At 32.8% G+C, this 19090-nt stretch overlaps 1 protein-coding gene across 1 annotated transcript in view; it reads left to right on the plus strand.

Moving 5' to 3' along the window:
• dy (dusky) overlaps window positions 1–19090 on the plus strand; it is a 52158-nt gene that overhangs the window by 9820 nt on the left and 23248 nt on the right. The window contains exon 2 of the mRNA XM_065508602.1: window positions 10295–10370. Coding sequence (XP_065364674.1) covers window positions 10320–10370 — 51 coding nt within the window. The 5' untranslated portion in view covers window positions 10295–10319. The remainder of the gene's footprint in view (window positions 1–10294; window positions 10371–19090) is intronic.

Here is a 19090-nt window from a genome sequence, read left to right on the forward strand (position 1 = left end):
AGAGGTTTCGGCATGAAGTCCACAAAACCTGTATTGTTCATTCTCAACGTTACCTAACATACATTGGTGATACTTTAAACCACAGTGTCCAGTGAATAACCCAGTAAGTATCCTCAGGTCATCCTTTCTGAGCGAAAGCACCGACTGGGATCTACGTCTGGATAGGGTGATGAATCGTTTGGAATGTCTTAGTCCTGGTAGGTTACCGCAAAAACGGGCAAATTTCGATTCAAGAACGAATACGTTCTATAGTTTATACACGTGGGATGCCAAAGAACGGTTCAGGACCTATAAACGAGCGTCGACCATCCCTGTTGCCAGCGTGACCTTCATGGCCAGGTACCCAGCATATTGTAAGTTCATTGTGTGCGTCGAGTTCATTCAAGGATGTCCAGCAGTCCATAACAACACCAGATCTCAGCTCATATGATGATAAGGCTCTAAGAGCAACCTGGCTATCAGACATTACAAATATCCTATTATTCCTTAGTCTCCTTCTTAAGCACTCATTGGAGCATATAAGGATGGCGTAAATCTCCGCCTGAAATATTGATGGAAATGTACCCCTTTGAAAATTGGAACCCCAGCCCCAGTGTCACCATTAGCCTGTGTGAAACCATCAGCATTATTTTGGCACCATGTTTGATGTAACCACTCGTCCCTTTTAGGTATAAGGACCCTAAACTTCCTATTTAACACCAGAGTTGGTAAAGATTTCTTTAATTTTTTTTTAAATTGTATTACTTAATTGCTTCATATGATGTAGCAGGCTACATTTCGCACACAAACTCATATTGATCTACAAGTATTTCCTGATAATTAAACCAAAGTACTGTTTATTTATTTAATTAAAAAAAGAAAACAATAAAACATTTTTCTTACAAAGACTTAGTTGTTTTAAAATATCTAATAATAATTCAGGATAACATGTCTCTAGTTTCATGTTTATTGATTCATTGTAATATGGATTCTAGCTCATGATTCCAGGTCCATTATTATAGAAAATGCTAAAGAAAGGCACTAAAGTATCCTTTTGTAAATTCTAACTCATTCAGAATCATGTGTACCATTTTGAAGAACGAAAAAGTACTCCTTAGTTTGGTTTAGTTCTCCTTTTTTGATATCATAATACCATTGAGTCCCCTATTCTTGATTATTTCTTTACTGAAAAGCATATTAGCCAACTTTAATGTATATACGCTAACTAATTTAATATAGTAAAAGAGTACCTTTAAAATTAATCTTTCTTTATCCTCTTGAACACCTTGCAAGTTTGAATTTTAAATTTGTATAGCATTTCCTATATTATCAACTGATTTTGTTTCTATAACAAATTATTACAAAACCGAAATAAAACCGAAACCGCGGTTTTGAAATTCTTCGGTTTTTTGGAAACTCTACTGCAACCAGCTGATTCATATCTGTATAATTTGTGTCCAATATATTAAAATTACATGGTTGCAAAACTATGAAGTATTTGCAGTAAGACAGAGACATTCATTGTAATTTCAAGTTAATTTCGATGAAATTAAGCAACATAACTTAATTTGGCTCGGTCTGTTTCTTACTTGTTTAAATTTGAATAAGTCTCTAGTGAAATTGTATTTATTTACCATGTAATGATTATGATAAAATCTAATTATTATATTTAAAAAGTTAATCATTTAACATACATATTTTGTACGAATAACTGATTTATCTCAATTGATATGGCTTAATTAATGAACAATTTCAAACAATAATAAAAAATATTGAATTACTACAACAGAGGAAAAAAAAGTGAAATTAAAAGAAATATGCAAATTAAAGTGAATAATTCAATTAAATAAAAAAAATGTTTGATGCCTAAATCTTTCGTATCTTACATCAACAACAAAAAACCAACAACAACAGCCAAACAATAAACACGTATGTTGCTTAAATCTTGCGTTTTAATTGAGAAATTACCACAGAAATCTCATGTTTTATAGTCAGACTAAGTCGTAGATTGTATTCAAATAACTAAATTAAATGATGTGATGCTTAATCAAAACTCTGAATGCAATGAATGAATGTTATTACAAAATATGCTCTAATAAATCCCCAGACTGAGACCAGGCTTGTGAAATGAATAAATGAATGAATACGTTCCATATAAATATGAGTCAATGAATGAAAATGAAAATTTAAATTTGAATTTCAATAAAAATCGAAAAAAGTAACGCTATAACATGACTTTGTTCGTGTATTTTTGAATTCATAAAAGTCAACACTTTGGCTACAGGTGTTATGGTTCATGATCTTATTTGTTGTTTTTGGATTTTATTTTCTTATTATTAACATTGTTTATGTTCTGAACAATAATATTTCATGATTTGTTTTTGTTGCTTCGTGTTAAACTTTGTTTTGTTAAGCAACAACAAACAAAAAAAAACTCCCAATTTCAGTTTTACTTTTTTTCCAAAAGACTTGCACTCAAGTAGCTCTGGTAAAGTGTTGTTTCTTCTTTGCTCTTGTCTGCTTTTACAGACAAGGTGCGGTCTTTTTAAGTGGTAGATGACGATCATGATGATCATAATGATTAAGTAAAAGATGTTGAGGAAAAAACCAAAGTTTATATTTAAAGTGCTGGCTGACATGGTATTTATGTGAATGTGTGAGATTTGATAATTTGTGGGAAAGAGTTTTTTTTATTTTTTTTTTTTTGTAAATTAATGAAATGTAAACACATTAATTTTGAAGAAATTATTTGATGGTTTTATTGGTGGTGTAAATTACAAAGAAATTTTCACTTCTGTTTCATTCATAAAATTTTTGAGTTAAAGATTGAAAGTATTTTCTGTTTACACATTTATTTTGACAAACTCAATGTTTGCCAGAGACTTTTTTACTATTTTGTTAGATGTTTAATAATTGGTTGGTAACGTTTATGTTGTTTTCTTTAAAATTCCTAGGTAATGATCCAGAAAAGTAAAACTGAATTATGTCTTGCTATCTAGAGCAGTTTGTTTACTTGAATCATAAATGTTATTTGTGATTTTCTGATGGACTGGAAATGTGTTAAGTTTAAATTGGGTGACTATATTATTTATATGTTCCTATACATATCTTAATTTGTTTTAGCAACTTTAAGTTTTAAATTTAAATTTTTTATCAACACATACCTATATACATAAGTATTGAAAAATAGGTGCCACTCAGTTTCTTCCAGAATATGGGAATAATCACCCTTATTCTACTTGGCGTCGTCGACATCGTCGTCAATATTGAGTCAAAAAATGGTAGATGTTACGCCGATATCGATAACAATTGGTAACTTTTGACAGCGTTTTGTACTTTAATCCGACTTATAAAAGTATAAAATTCTGTCAAAAGTTACCAATTGTTATCGATTTCGGAGAAACACATACCATTTTTTGACTCAATATTGACGACGATGTCGACGACGCCAAGTAGAATAAGGGTGAATATGTGTTTGAAAAAAGGTAAAATCATTTAAACATCAAATTTACTGGACAAATCTTCAAAAGTACCACTGACAATCATTCAAATTAAGGCCTATAGTTAGTGCATACTTTAGTTAAGGTTTTAAAATCCGTACGCACTTTAGTAATCATAACAACGCCCCCTGTTATCAAAATGGAAAAAAGATTTACATACGTTTTTAACAACAAATCAACAATGAATTGCAAGTCGTTATGTTTAGTTTTAAAAGTGTAGACACCATTGAAAAGAAGCTAGAGATAAAATTGTACAAAAAAATCTAGAAAATTCGACTTTGACGGGTTAAAAGATAGCCGAAATCAGATTTTCGGCAGATATCAGGTCAAACATTTTACATCTCGGCAGCTTGAGGTTGTGTGTCCTTTAAATATGAATACGTAAAATTGAATAAAAATATTAATTCGGCAGGCAATCCGCAGCTGCAGTTTGAAGAGTCAAGCTTCTCAGACATGTTTTTAAAGAATTTTCAAAATTATATATAACAAGTAAGAAAGTATGGTCGGTCAAGCCCGACCATATAATACCCTACACCAAGTAAATGAGTAAAAATATTTTTCTTTTAAAATATCAATAATTTATATTTTTGAGTGATTTTTGGAAGTGGGCCTTATATGGGAGCTATGACCAATTATGGACCGATCATCATAAAATTAGGTCGTGTGATTTATGTCTATATTAAAGTTAACTATGTTGAATTTTGTGTGTATACCAACATTTTTAAGCGATTTATGCACGTTAAAGTGATTTTCGGAAGCGGGTCTTATATGGGAGCTATGACTAATTATGCACCGATCGTAATAAAATTTGGTGACATGAATTTCGTATGTATAAAAGTTATTTGGAGCGAAATTTGTGTAGATACATATATAAATAAACATTTATGACCGATAAAGTCCAATTTCGGGAGGACATTTGTATGGGGGCTATATGAAATAATGGACCGATTTCAGCCAGTTTCAATAGGGTTCGTCCTTGGGCCGAAAAAATTATATGTACCAAATTTTATCGAAATATATTCAAAATTGCGACCTGTACTTTGCGCACAAGGTTTACATGGACAGCCAGCCAGCCAACCAGACGGACGGACGGACGGACATCGTTTAATCGACTCAGAAAGTGATTCTAAGTCGATCGGTATACTTTAAGGTGGGTGCTAGACTAATATTTTTGGACGTTACAAACATCTGCACAAACGCATAATACCCTCCCCACTATGGTGGTGTAGGGTATAAAAAGATAGGAAAAGCAATTGCTGTCATTTATAAGACATCACACATCTGATATTAATTTTTGAAGTGGTATAATGAGAATAATATTGATGTTATACCAAAACACATCAACTAAACAAATTGTCCAAATCTTCGTCCAATCGAGATATATTGAAAGAAAAAAGTGCAATAAATATGCTGGAACGAAACAAAAGTTGTGCAGCTATTAATGGGAGGCATAAAAAGAAAAGCCAGAAAATTTATTCGCAATAAAGACACATAAACTTACAGTTATATTTTTTTAAAGCTTAATAAATTACATTTAATATCTTTATATATATAATTCTTCTGTACGTGTGTTAGTAACTGAACTCCTCCTTAACGGCTGGGCCAATTTCTATGAATTTTTGTGTGTAGGTTTGAATGGGTTCCTGGATGGTTTAGATCCACAACTGACCTATATATGTACAATGGGCGTGGCACCTTCCATACGAAATAAAAATTTATTATTGCATATCTTGAGAACTATTATAGTGGGAGTCTTCAAACTTTGTGAGCTATGGCAGAACATCGTTTGCCGGGACAGCTAGTTATGTATAAAAAGTTAACATAAGTTGTTTCATTTAAAAGTTATGGTCTCTTTAATCCGTCCCGATTTTAAGTGGCCACTTCTTTACTGTTATAGTATTAAAGTTTTATTAAGAAAATTTATATTTTGATGAACTTTTTAATAAAAATTACATTTTAATTGAATGTTCTACTTAGAACACTAAAATGTTTAAGAAACATTTGTAGGGTGTAGGGTGGGTATTATGCTTTTGTAAACCTGTGCGCAGAGTACAGGTCGCAATTTTGAAGATATTTCGAAAAAATTTGCTACATATATTTTTTTCGGCAAAAGGACCAAGCCTATTTAAAGTGGCTGAAATCGGTCCATTATTTAACCTAGCCCCCATACAAATGTCCTCTCGAAATTTGACTTTGTCGGTCATAAATGTTTAATTTATATATGTATCTACACAAATTTGGCTCCAAATAAGTTTTATATATACAAAATTCATGTCACCAAATTTTGTTGCGATCGGTCTATAATTAGTCATAGCTCCCATATAGACCCGCTTCCGAAAATCACTTTAAAGTGCATAAATCTCTTAAAAAGTTTGGTATATAAACAATTCAACATAAATAACTTTTATATAGACATAAATCACACGACCTAATTTTATGGTGATCGGTCCATAATTGGTCATAGCTCCCATATAAGGCCCTCTTCCGAAAATCACTCACGAATATAAATTATTGATATTTTAAAAGAAAACTATTTTTACTCACTTACTTGGTGTAGGGTATTATACTTTCTTACTTGTTTTTATTGAATCGTATTTGAATTTACAAATATTAGTGACTGGACTGACCATATTTTTTATCTTTGCACAACCCAAAACACCTGAAACTAGAGACGATAAATTCGGTTAGGATGTAACAGTTTACAGGAACCATATTATCGAAGCTACATACTTCGAATTGTCAGTCATTTATAGAGTTTGGATATAGCGGATATAGCGCTCAACAAGACGTGCAAATAAAAAAAATTATTTTATCCATATAGGATAAATTTTACGGTAAGGACAATTTCTGGATGGATGGGTACGCCAACAAACAATATTGTCCAATTAGCGACGATACCAATCCACAAGAGATCAACGAGCGTTAATCCCGAAAATGTCACTGTTTGGTGTAGATTATGGGCTGATGGCGTCATTGGAGCACTATAGGTCGATGATTACCAACTTCGTTTGGTCTGAATTGGATGATATAGAAACCAACATGTGGTTTCATCTGGACGGCGCTATGGTCATCTTATGTGGAGGTGATGTAAACTGGCCGCGTTAGACTTTTTATTGTTAGGTTTTTAGTGCGTGGCTCTCAAAGCCACAATAACCCACATCATCGGTCGAATTAATACTGATTAATGCGCCAGATTAATGGAAAATTGTAAATTTCGGATGCGCACCAGCCAGCGACATTTGCACGATGTTATATTCTAGATAGAAATGAAAACGGCGTTCTGTTTCTGGAAACATGTGCTGCACATGAACTTGCTATAGGTGGATCCTACTTTCCTCACAAACTACACCACAAAATGACGTGGCAAGCGAATGACACACGATATACCATTCAGAGCCAAATTGAAAATTTCTGTTTTACGAGAAGATGGCTCAAAATACTACAAGATGTCAGAGCGCTACGTAGTGCTGATATAGTTTCAGACCACTATTTCTTGATAGTTGTGAGATTGCAGCGTACTATACCTCGGAAAAGTCAGCTAAGCTTTCAATATATTAAGCAGTGTAAAACAATTATGTCTTCTCTCTCCGCTCCTTTTTATCACAATCCTTGATGTTATTCATCCCAACCAGCAACTCAAATATCTTACTTGCCATAACGAAAGACAACATGCAGGGAATGATTGATGACCTATCCCTAAGAGCAGAACAATTTGGTTTACGAATAAACGCAGCAAAAATAAAGTGCATCGCAGTAAAAAGTAATCGACCAACAACATTCACTCTTCAGCTATCTTGGAAGCGTTGCGCAATTGACGACGCAGATATGGGAATACATAAGGCAGGAACAGCGTTTTAAAATCTGGGAAACGTCTGGACATCTAACGCCCTTTCGCCAAAAACAAATATACACATATACAACGACTGTATAAAATCGATTCTTCTATATGGCTCCGTTTACCAAACCATTAAACTTAAACTGCAAAGTTTCACAAACAGGGGCCAAATCACCGCATTCGAAATCGAGTACTTTGTCATCGAAATGTAGTTAACGTGGATCACGGCAGTCGTTATCGAAACGTATTTACTCGAAGTTGTACTCGATTGGCAATCTCTTATCGAAAAGAAACAAACACTGCCGTTTAGTGGTAAAACTAAACAAAACAATGAAGTAAATTAATAAATAAATGAAAATATACGAATTTTTCTGATATTTTCTCAAAATAAGTGTAAAAAATATACATATTTTATTTTAAAATTGTAAAATTTTGGGCCACAATTTGTTTTGTTTACGTTTTTCACAACATTACACATGGTACTTTGTGCTAATCAAAGTATAAAACATTCTGAAATTTGTCACTGGCCGATGATGAGGAATACAAAAAAAAAACATTTGAATCCATTTTTATTAAATGTTTTCTGCATTTTTTTTCACAATTTAACAATTTATTACAAATTTATTTATTTTGTTTTCCTTTTTTGTTTTGTTTTTCTTATTGTCATTTGCTTCAGCAATGTAAAAAATAGTAGTAGGTAATGTAAATTACGATAGACTACTGTGATCCAAAACATTGCTGCCATCGAAATTTTTTTCTACACGAACGTGCACTCGATATCGAATGCCGTGATTTGCCCCCAGATGACTGCGACATATCTTTTTTTTTTCTGTTTTTTTGACCCCTAATCATGCAAAGCATTGTGTTGGAACTAGGAAAATAGGTTATGGGAGGGAGGCAAGTTTGTGGACATTCGGACTTTCCCACATTGGAAATGACAGGAAATACTTCAGCGGGAAGTTTCCACATACGTACAGTACAGCTAAAGAACTAATTTTTGTGTTCTTGATGAAAAATGTGTATTACGTAAAAATCTACGGGTATCAGGAACAAGTTCCCTAGTTTCATCAGAACACATTCCATTGTAGTACCGATAGAACAGTGAAACGCAGTCCACATTGCGACGGTACTCCAGCGAATCCTACTGTCACCAGTAATTACCTTCCAAAATAGACTTTGAAAGTAATTCCTATTCCGTTTCAAAAAACCGAGACACTTGAATGCTTCTTTCGGCACTTGAAAAATGTCTTTAGACCAGCAAGAGCATCTGATTCCATAATATTTACACCATCCATAAATACAAATGAAGCAACATTGTCTGTCGTTCGTTTTTGTGTCAACATGCAACACTGAGGCTTGCGAGCGTTGAAAGCGACCCTATTCGCATGACCCCCTTCAGAGATTGTCACAAGGTCCCGATTAAGGGAATCATTCATGTTTTGCCACATTGTCCCAATCTTCTACAGGCTTGGTCTACAACTGAATGAATATGAATGTCAAATGTTGCTGTCATCTGCAAAATAATAGATAGGGTTGGAAGTTTGACGTAGAAGGTCATTTAGAAAAATAAGGAATAGAGTAGGAGAAAGAAGAGAAAGGAGCCTTGCGGTACCAGTGAATTTCTGAGCAGAAAGACATCAATACACAATTCAGAAGAAGAAAATACAACTGGCTAGGCCACACTTTCTGCAAGCCATACAACGATATATGCCACGCAACACTACAATGGAACCCACAAGGTTCTCGCTTGCGAAGAAGACCGAAGACTACTTGGATACGCACTATTTTCCTTGAGACGGGAAAATCTTTCAACGATATTTAAAAGAGATTTATGCATATTATATGTACCGATCCAAAGAAACCATTGTTTTGTTATTTCTTTTTATGTGAAACTTACTTTTTGTGAATTTTGTATGGATACTGCTAATCTATAGGCATTTATATATGGGAACTTGGAGAAATCATGGAGCGAAAATTTCAATGTATTCAATATATTTAAAGAAAACTGAAAACAAATTTTAAAAAATTTAAAATTTTTTGGAAGTTGTCTCTCATTTTGGTCCACTGATTTTGCCCATTTTCAATACCAAACATTTCTGATCAACAAAAAATATTTGAGAGAAATTTCATCTTAGAATTTTATAAGGACCCAGCATATATGCACTTATGTGGATCTATGATGAATATACCGATGTGTTACAAACAGATTGACAAATTCTTTTTTGTCATCCCTTCTGTTGGTGGATATAAAAATATATAAATGTCTGAAACATCCATAAAGTCCTCTCAGTGATTTCAGCTATTTACCCTATTGGTTTAAAATTTATTTTTAATAAGCTTTTGATAATAAAGAACTAAATTTCAATATTGATTTTCCCATTATTAATCCATAAATTTGATGGCTATTATTATTATGTACAAATTTACTATTTGTTTTAATCAAATCCATTTAATTTTAATTAATTTCATGGCAGTGTTTATGGCCATAAAATAAAACAATAGAAAATCACAGTGAACCAACTTCGCAAACACAAACACTTGTCAGAATGCCTGAGGCTAAAATACATTATCGTAGCAATGAATTGAACAACTAAAAGTACAATTGCGATACAATTTTAGCCAGAAGGCATGTCAGATGTTATTGGTGGCGGTGGTAGTGGATGGCTAGCTAGCTGGCTGGTTGGCTGTCTGGATGGATGGTTCAATGAATGGTTGCTTGTTTTGTTGTTGTTTGATTGTTGTGAACGACACTTGTAGCAATTAATAGCAAAATCATGTTAAATTTAAACAACAACGACAATCAAATCCACAAGAGAGAAAAAAAATCAAATAAACTCGTGATAATATTGATCCATTCAATAAAAACAAATAAAATCAAACACATTAAACTTTCACTGTTCACAGCTAAATTTAAATATTTATTTCTATTTTTATCTTTAACTGTTTGTTTAATTTTTTTTTCTTCATTTTTATTTTGCAGATTCCGAAAATCACCTTCAATTACAATGAGGATTAAGAAATTTACTTTAACAATAGCGCTGTGTTTGTTAATTCAGGTGAGTTTTAATGAAATGAAGAAATGTTGGTTGGTAAAGTGAAATATTTTGGAGAGAATACGATAAATTTAAATTATGTATACGACCTGTTAGATTGTTATTAATATTAATTATACGTTAGTTAAATAGAAAGATTTTTAATGTTTCGCTTTAGAGTTTGTGATAGAGTTTCTGGAATAAAATAAACTGTCACTAAACAAGACACTTGGTTGCTACGTCTAGTCTCCTTGTTATCCATTATAGTCTCCCTTGTTATCCATTCCAAAAATTAAGATTTGTCGAGGTCATCAAAATAGATATTTTTTGTGAGATGATTTCATCGTTGGAGTCAAATCTCTTTCCCAAGAGCCATATCTTCTGGTTTGGAAATAAGAAATAGTCACTCGGGAATCCGGATAATAGACTAGATGAGGGAGCAATTCGTAGTCTAATTCATGTATTTTTGGCATGAAAACTGCACATGTGTACTCGATTGCGTTTGTTGTCGATTGTGAGCAAACGTGGCACCCATCTTGCGAAAAGCTTTCTCATACCCAAGTGATCATTCAAAATTTAAACCACTGAGCCATGTGAGCAACTGACAGATGCCTGTTGAAAGGAGCAATATGGTCACATTCCTGGAACAAACTGGAAGAAATAATGAACCGATTCTAAATATTTATTATTTGCAATATTTTTAAAGGAAATTGCAACTTGTGTTTTTAAAATATTTAAAAACTAGTGTTCATTGCCATTAGAAATGCAAAATATTCTTCTTATTTTCCAAAAATTTCTTTTTCAGCTGCGCCTTTTTTAAAGATTTGTATGACCAAATAAAAAAACTTACTTCCAAATAGTAAGCTTTATTTAAAAAAGTTCATTAACTTCTTAAATCCTCAATGACACAATTTTATTTTCCTTTTGTTTGTTTGTTTTTTTTTCTGGTGGGGTTTATCAGAAACTTGAAAATCAACATGCCATTCAAACCTTGACTTGCCTTTTAGCATTTTTCCAACATCATTAAGAAACTATGGAAAATTTCACTTTTGTTTGGCGTCTTCCAAGTCACAACAACTGCAGCATTATAGCAGCAGCAACATCGAGGGAAAAAACACTCTTCCTTTTATTTTGATACGTTATGACGATAATGATAAACACAAGCTGAAGTATTATTTTGGTTTTTCCTTTTTGTAAATTTAATTTTCTTTGCCATATTCTCGTGATGATGTTAAGCAGTTGTTGCTGCTTTGACTTTTGGCCTCACTTATAAAAAATGCAACGATATTCTGCAGTTTTTGGCAAAAGTCCCACCAGACCAAAAAAAAAAAATAAATAAATGTAAAAAACCGCACATTTATTTAATGATGATACGAGTACTATAGAAAATTACAGAAAACATTGGAAATATTTGTTAAAAAGGTGACGCCCAGACATTTATCAAAGCGTATGTAACATTAAGCCAGTAGACATGTAATTTCCTGTAGAAAAAAAGGTTTCGGAAGATATGTTGCCTTGGAAATATTCACACAAAATCTATTATTGAATATTATAGAATATCTACTGACTAACTACAAACATATTTGTACCCAACGTAAGTACAACATAACAATAGCTACACAAGGCTTGTACAAATAGCAAATTTTAAAATAGAATATGTCACTCGAGTTTCATTTGATCCATAATGGGAGGGGAACTGCTACGGAACTAGAAAGGAAGGAACCTGTCACTTTAACATGGCCTATCAGGTGGTACATTTATACACTCTGTAAAAGTTCACGGAACTTAGTCAAACATAATTGTTCTATTTTGGATATTTGTCACTAACCAAGAGTTTCTGAATGACTCGTCTTAAGCAAATACATTAATTTCCTTATTGTCCAAATCTACAAAAATCAACCACAGTAGATGACTGATCACCCCACCTTGGCGAGTTCCACATCAAATGTTTTTTGGCTTCTCGCCGTTCCCAAATATATAGACACAGCCTCAAAATTGAATAAACACCAGCGATTTTTTTAATTTTTTAAGATCATGAAAATCATTATAGTGCGACTTAAATCCTTTTTTTTCAGAACCGAATCCATTATTCTGCCCAATCTCCAACAAACCGAAACTTTTATGTATTAATCGATGAATATAATTTAGGATTTCCATTATCTTTAATAAAATCAAATAATTTGTGGAGTTTACTCATTTTTGAGGCTGTGTGCGCTTCGCTCAAACAAAATTATATAGTTCTCTAAATATTTAGAACTACTGTTTACTTTTATGGGAGCTGACTCAATCCTCGAACTCGATTCATACAAAGTTTGAAGACTTTTACAATTTCATATAATTCTCCAGATGTTCAAAAATAACTATTTACTTTGTTGATAGGTGTCACAACCCATTTTCCGATCCATTCCATTTTTGCTAAAACTAATATTATAGTTCACCATACATTCCATAATAACTATTTACTTGGTATGAAAGGTGTCACGCCTACTTATATATATTTCCACATAGTTCCATTCTACTTTGTCTAAAGCTAAGTTTTTAATTTCCCGCCATGTGTAGCCTGCTTCTACGTCTACCAGTCGCCTCCATGTATTAGCCGGTCTACCTCTTCTGCGACTACTCTGAGGATTCCAATCCAGAGCTGAGCATGCGATATCATCATGTGGCTTACTTAGGATATGGCCAATCCACATACACTTGCGTCATCGAATTTCTAACGATATTGGCTCCTGGTGCGTTGCCGATCATAAAGCCGCATTGGTGATGGTGTTCGGCCAGAATATGCGCATGATTTTCCATAAGCAGTGACTGATAAAGGCTTGCAAAGCCTTCAATTCTTTTTGGCAGCCTTAAAGAGTCATAGATTTTATGCTGGCATTAAATATTTTAATTTTGGTGCTTCTTGTGATGTGTGTGGACCTCCATATCTTTTCGAGAGAGCTCAATGCTGCACGCCCCTTATTAATTCTTTAGCTTTAATGAGGCTGCTTAAATAACGAAATGAGTCCACATTATGTTGCCTACGGAAATTGTTCGGGGTTTATTTGTGTTTATGCGCATTACTTTGGTTTTAGGTATGTTTATTGAGAAGCCTGCTAGCGCAGCATACTGTATAATATCGGTCAGCATACCAGTTATATCGCTGTGTTTATGTGCGAGGAGGAAGATGTCATCAGCATATGCTAGATCTCCAAGATTGTCTTGTAGTCCCCAAGAAATTCCTCTGTTTATTCACCATTCCTGTGTTTATGCACCATGCTTAGTAACCCTAGTCCTCTCCAATTTAAACAATCAGAGAGGTAATCTTTCTTTGGCAGCAGAGTTATAATCACCTGAGTGAGTTCAGTCGGCAGTGTTTCGCTAACCCAGAAGTGGATGCAGGAGTTCAACGCTTAGTATACAGTCGGCTTTCAATAACTCTGGAGGTATGCGGGAAGAAATCACGAATGATATTTCGGGAATACTCGGGTGTGCGGTGTCAAATTGATTGTCCTCATGGTGTTGAAGGCAAGTGCATATGCTTGCTGTCGGTGTTTGAGTTGGAGCAGAGAGCAGTTTTGTGTAGTATTATTCCCATATCTTAATCTGTCTCTCTTTCGACGTAGTCATTTCATTCCATTGCTATTCATTAAAGTTTTGGTGGTAGAGAATGTGGAGTTCGTTAGTTGACGCACTGATTGGAAGAGGTCTCGGTTGCGATGGGTATCTTCTGCTGCTTACGCTTTTGTTGCAATTTATTTCCTCCATAGCCTTTTATCCGCCCTTGCGCTTTTCTCCGCCCTCTGGTCCAATCAAGCGTATTCTTGTTGTCTAAAGTTTTTCAGTTCTTGTTTTGGCACAGTTGACTCCGTTCTTTCCCATTGCACGCTGATTTATAAGTTTCCACGTATTTTCCGTCAAGTAGACAAAATCCTCTATCCATTGATATATAACATGTCTCTACCTTATGTTTTTTACGTGTCAAATAAATTAGGGAAAACTAAACAACTCGCTGAGAATTTACCTAACATAGAAATTCATAAATAAGCATGTTGCCTACATAATAACATTTTTATGAATGTAAATAACAGTGCTAGGTAAATTTTCAGCGAGTTGTTCCAAAAATTCCAAAAATGGGATTTTTTCGTTTTTTGGCTATAATATCCATAATAGGGGCGGGGTTATCGGAACCCTTTACAAAATAGTTAAGAACTTATTGGGCCATCTAAAATAAGTTATTATATTTTGATATCGAGTATGCGATTTGAAAATTTTTGCCCTAAAGTTGAATTTTACATAAAAATATGCATTTTTTGAATGGACCTGATCCCGTCGGTATCAAATTTTTTTTCATTTAAAATATTTGGCTTAAAGTTAGCTTTTTAAAAAGTACAAATTCATTATACATCCTCTTAGAAAATCCTATAAAAGAAAAATGGATAAAATCGGAGAATATTTGGAACCGCGGTCACCAAAAAACTGGTGTAGGGTGGGTAAAAATTTTGAAAATTAAATTTTCAAACGCGAATATCTCCTAAGCTATAAGAGATAATTGATAGCTACGACGAGGTTTAGTGCTCGACGAGGAGATTCTGTATGTGTAATTTTTTTTAAATTGGAACACAAACGAAGAAATAGGATAATTTTAAAAATTGAACATACCCGAGGTGTCCTACTTTGGGAACCTCTGGTCCCGCTCCTGGTGGGGTAATGAGGTCCAAATTCAAAACTTAAACTCGAATACACTTCCTCTTTGTGCATGTCGGAGTAAGGGTTTAGAAGTTACAGATTTATTTCCCTCTTTTTTATTCTCATACCACTGTGCAGCGTCCGATTCTGATGCCAGGGCTGCTGACTAAGCATTCATCTGTCGGTCGACAGATCCTCATTTGCGAATAACAAGGAGCTCCAAGTCTATGAATACAGTGGGTGAGGTTGTCTGTTGGGAAGAGAGTGGCTATGAATTGCGTATCACTTTCCCATGCTTCCTGACGCCTACTTGAAATTTCAAAATAAAAAGTAGCCTATAGATTCTTCCATGTAGATACTGTACCATGAGAAAGATACTGTGGAAAGTTTAAGAAAATCGGGGGATTATATTGATTTTGTCATTCCGTTTGTTACACATCATCCAACTGTCTGTTGAAAACACGATAGGGCCAAAACGAAATGAGCTAGCTGGTTGAAATACTCTCTGCTGATAAGGTTTGTTTGGTATTGAAATACGGTTAAAGTGGTATTTGTTTCAGAAATTCCATAATTCGATGTCTAAGGAGGTGATGCCATTAAATATAGTACAATGATTAGTCTAGTATTACCTACACTTTATGATATATATAAAAACCCATATAACTCCTTGAAAATGTACTGCAAAGACAACTTAAAAAAAAATCAAAAAAAGCTAAATAAATGAATGAAAATAAAGGCTGTATGTAATACATGGCAATAAACTAGAGTTGGATGAATATTTTGTTGGCTGGTTGTTTGGTTGTAAACAAGTAAAAAATGCAGTTGTAAGCAACAGCTTCTTTCTTAATGGGTTGCTCAAACATACTCAACTACAAGATGATGATGATGACGTTGTTGTCGTAGTCTTCGACGTAGTCGCTGTCTGAGACTCAGACAACCAAAAATCGCCTTAGAAGATGAAGAAGTAGTAAAAAGGAAAAAAAACTCCCAAAAAATGCAGCAACATGAGGAGTATCACGTTCTTCAAATGTCATTACTTTCTCTCAAACGCCAATGACTAGGCAGCCATGGCAAGGCAGGCTGTTTTCCTCGTCTTCTCCGTAATGATGTTGGTAATGAAGGAGATTGTTAATGTTACAGCTTTTTAGCCTACTACCGAAAAAATTATTTTGCAATTTTTGTCATTTTCTTCTTCATTTTCATTTCTCTGCTTTGGAGGTCACCAGTTGTTGTTGTTGGCTGATGTTAGTTTTTGTTTTGAAGTTGATTTGATAAACTTTTGCTTTTTATTGCATTTCCCCTGTCGTCTGCTGTCATCCAACCACCCTCTTCTTGTCTGGAGCTGTTTCTGCTCATTTTCATTATTAATTTCCGCATTATGGTCGGTCGGTCGGTCGGTGGGTTATAAATAATGTGGCAACTACGAATGAATACGTACAACATTCATTCATTCCACTTACAAATTCGAGCCTGTCGTCATGTTGTCTGTTAAAATACTTTTCGTTTTTTTTTTTATAATTTGTTGCTGTTGTGGTTGTTTAATGTTAATAAACATTTTTAGACAAACTTGGCTTATGACTGTACAATATTGTTAATTTGAGTTGAAATTGTTTGTGTTGTGTGGTTGAGTGTTTATTTGTTTGTTTGTTTGTGTCTGTCGGTCCGTTTGACTGAAAAAGTTTTGTAAATTTACCATGACAATTTAAACGTTTTTTAAGTTGAATTACTGATGCTTTTTTTTCTTTCAATGTTTTGCATGATTTTTATGATTTTATGAGTTTCTGATAAGATTTATGATTTTGTAAATCATAAAATCTGTACATACATCTATCCCACTGTATATATTTTAATATGACTTTAATTAAATAACTTTATGGTTATTTGTTGTCGTTACAAAGTAAAAGTTTTAAAAGCTTGTAAAATTTGATTTGAATTTGAAAGGAAAAATACCGTAAATCGATTTGGTTATACAATATAAATATTTAATTACATCACAAATATGTATATCGAATTATGCATATTTAGTGGCAGCAAGCAACGTTTGGCATGAAATGTTAAATGACGTACACAAATGCAACGACAAGTTTTAAAACGAAATCATTTTACGAACTTATTTTCAAACTTTATTTTTGTTGTTTGAAACTAAAAAATTTATGATTTTCAAGTTATATTTTGCATATGGAAATTTTCACCGAAAGGACTTGAAAAACCTTGTAATATCATATTTTCATAGGGAAATTTAACTAATCTAAAGAAAATTTACATTTATTCATAAACCATTTCGAGATATTCGACTGCAAAGTCGCACATTTAATGTAATTGCCCATATCTCTCTGTTCACGGTTTCAAAACTAAACAAATTATAATATTATTGTGCTTGGTAGTAAAGAATTCTTGTAAACCTGGTTAATATTGCAAATTGAGCTAAGATATATTTGGGGAGCAATAGCAAATATCAACTATAAATACTAGGCTTGTTACTCAAAATTATACGAATAAGCGAAGAAAAAATATTTTTTTTTATTCGAATGAATGACAATTTTCAATTTAGAATATAAAATGATGAATATAAAATGATTCGATCAATAATTGTCGATTAATCGAATAAATTTATTTTCAAGTTAAAAAAGAAAAAAAATATTTTTAAACAAGAATTTGGACAAAACAATACCAATGAAATAATTTTATTCCATGTTCGACACATTGAAAATTTTATTAGAAACGACTTTCTATATATGTACATTTTTCAATCGACTTTGTATTGAAGAAAACCGTGTGACTGTTAAATATCATGGAAAGGAGAAAGTTAGAATGATTTTCCAATTAATAATACAGGGCAACAAAATCGAAAAAATTTTAGAGGCTTTTAAAACCACTACAAAATTTTGATGTATTGTGGTTAGGGTTTTTATCCCGGGAATTCCCGGTACAAATTTCTCCGGAATTTTTCCAAATTTTCACTACCCGATTCCCGGGATTTTTGGTCGGGAATCCCGGGAATTAAAAACTGACGAAAATACATAGAAAACGAGTTAGAACTCTGTTTTTTTTTCACCAAAAAACAGTGAAAAGTTTTTTACATTTTTTTTGCTTATATCTTGGTTAAAATAGACCGCTTTTTATTATTATTTATTTGGAGTTTTTCGTATGAAAATTTAAAAAGAGAATTCATTATTTATAGAATTAATTTTTTATTGAATCATTCTAATTTCTTTAAATTTCTTCTTCGAATCCATAACAAAATAGCTTCAAAAATTTATTAAATGATTAAATTTTTCTTCAATTAAAATCTAGTACGAAAAGCTTTAAGACAATTTTTTCAATTAATTTTGTAAATGATTGATTAACAAAAATTTAATCATTCAAAGTTTGAATAAATTCTTATATTAATTAACTTTAAAATTAATTCTGTTTAAACAAAGTCTTTGGAATGAATCTAAAAAATTAAATATTAGGAATGGATTTATGGAATGAAAGGCTTACATTTTTTAATTACGAATTAAGATTTTAATGAATTAAGCTCAAATTTTATTAATAAATTCGAAGATCTGATATTTTACAATTATAACACTAAGTTTTTATATGAAATTTGGCTATAATATTCCTAATTTACAGTATCATTATATATTTCGGGAATAGCCGGGTACCCGGGAATGTAGAAAAAAATTTCCCGATTCCCGGGAATCAAAAAAGGTCGGGAAATTAAAAACCCTAATTGTGGTTCCAGTAGTACAAATATGGTCTAATTTTAAATTCTATGGTTAAGTTATGTAAATTTTAACTTTTCTAAGTTTATTTCAGTAATATCGGACTAACCCTTTTTGAGTTATCATAAATTATGTGGAGAAACATCTAAAAAAATTCACAATTTTAGAAAAAAAATTAAAAAAATCTATCCATAGAACTCAAAAATTTTACCATTTTTGTGCATCAAATCTACAGTGGTGGCCACCAATTTAAGACAAATACTTGTAATTTTTTCATCAACTGAATTTTAAGTGCGATAAAGCCAAAATAAAAGGACCTCTAAGGGTATGAAATTTATTATTAATGTTTCCAGTTTCTGAAAAATGTTT

The sequence above is a fragment of the Calliphora vicina genome, chromosome 4 (assembly GCF_958450345.1).
Source record: "Calliphora vicina chromosome 4, idCalVici1.1, whole genome shotgun sequence".
In the NCBI taxonomy this organism is placed as follows: domain Eukaryota; kingdom Metazoa; phylum Arthropoda; class Insecta; order Diptera; family Calliphoridae; genus Calliphora; species Calliphora vicina.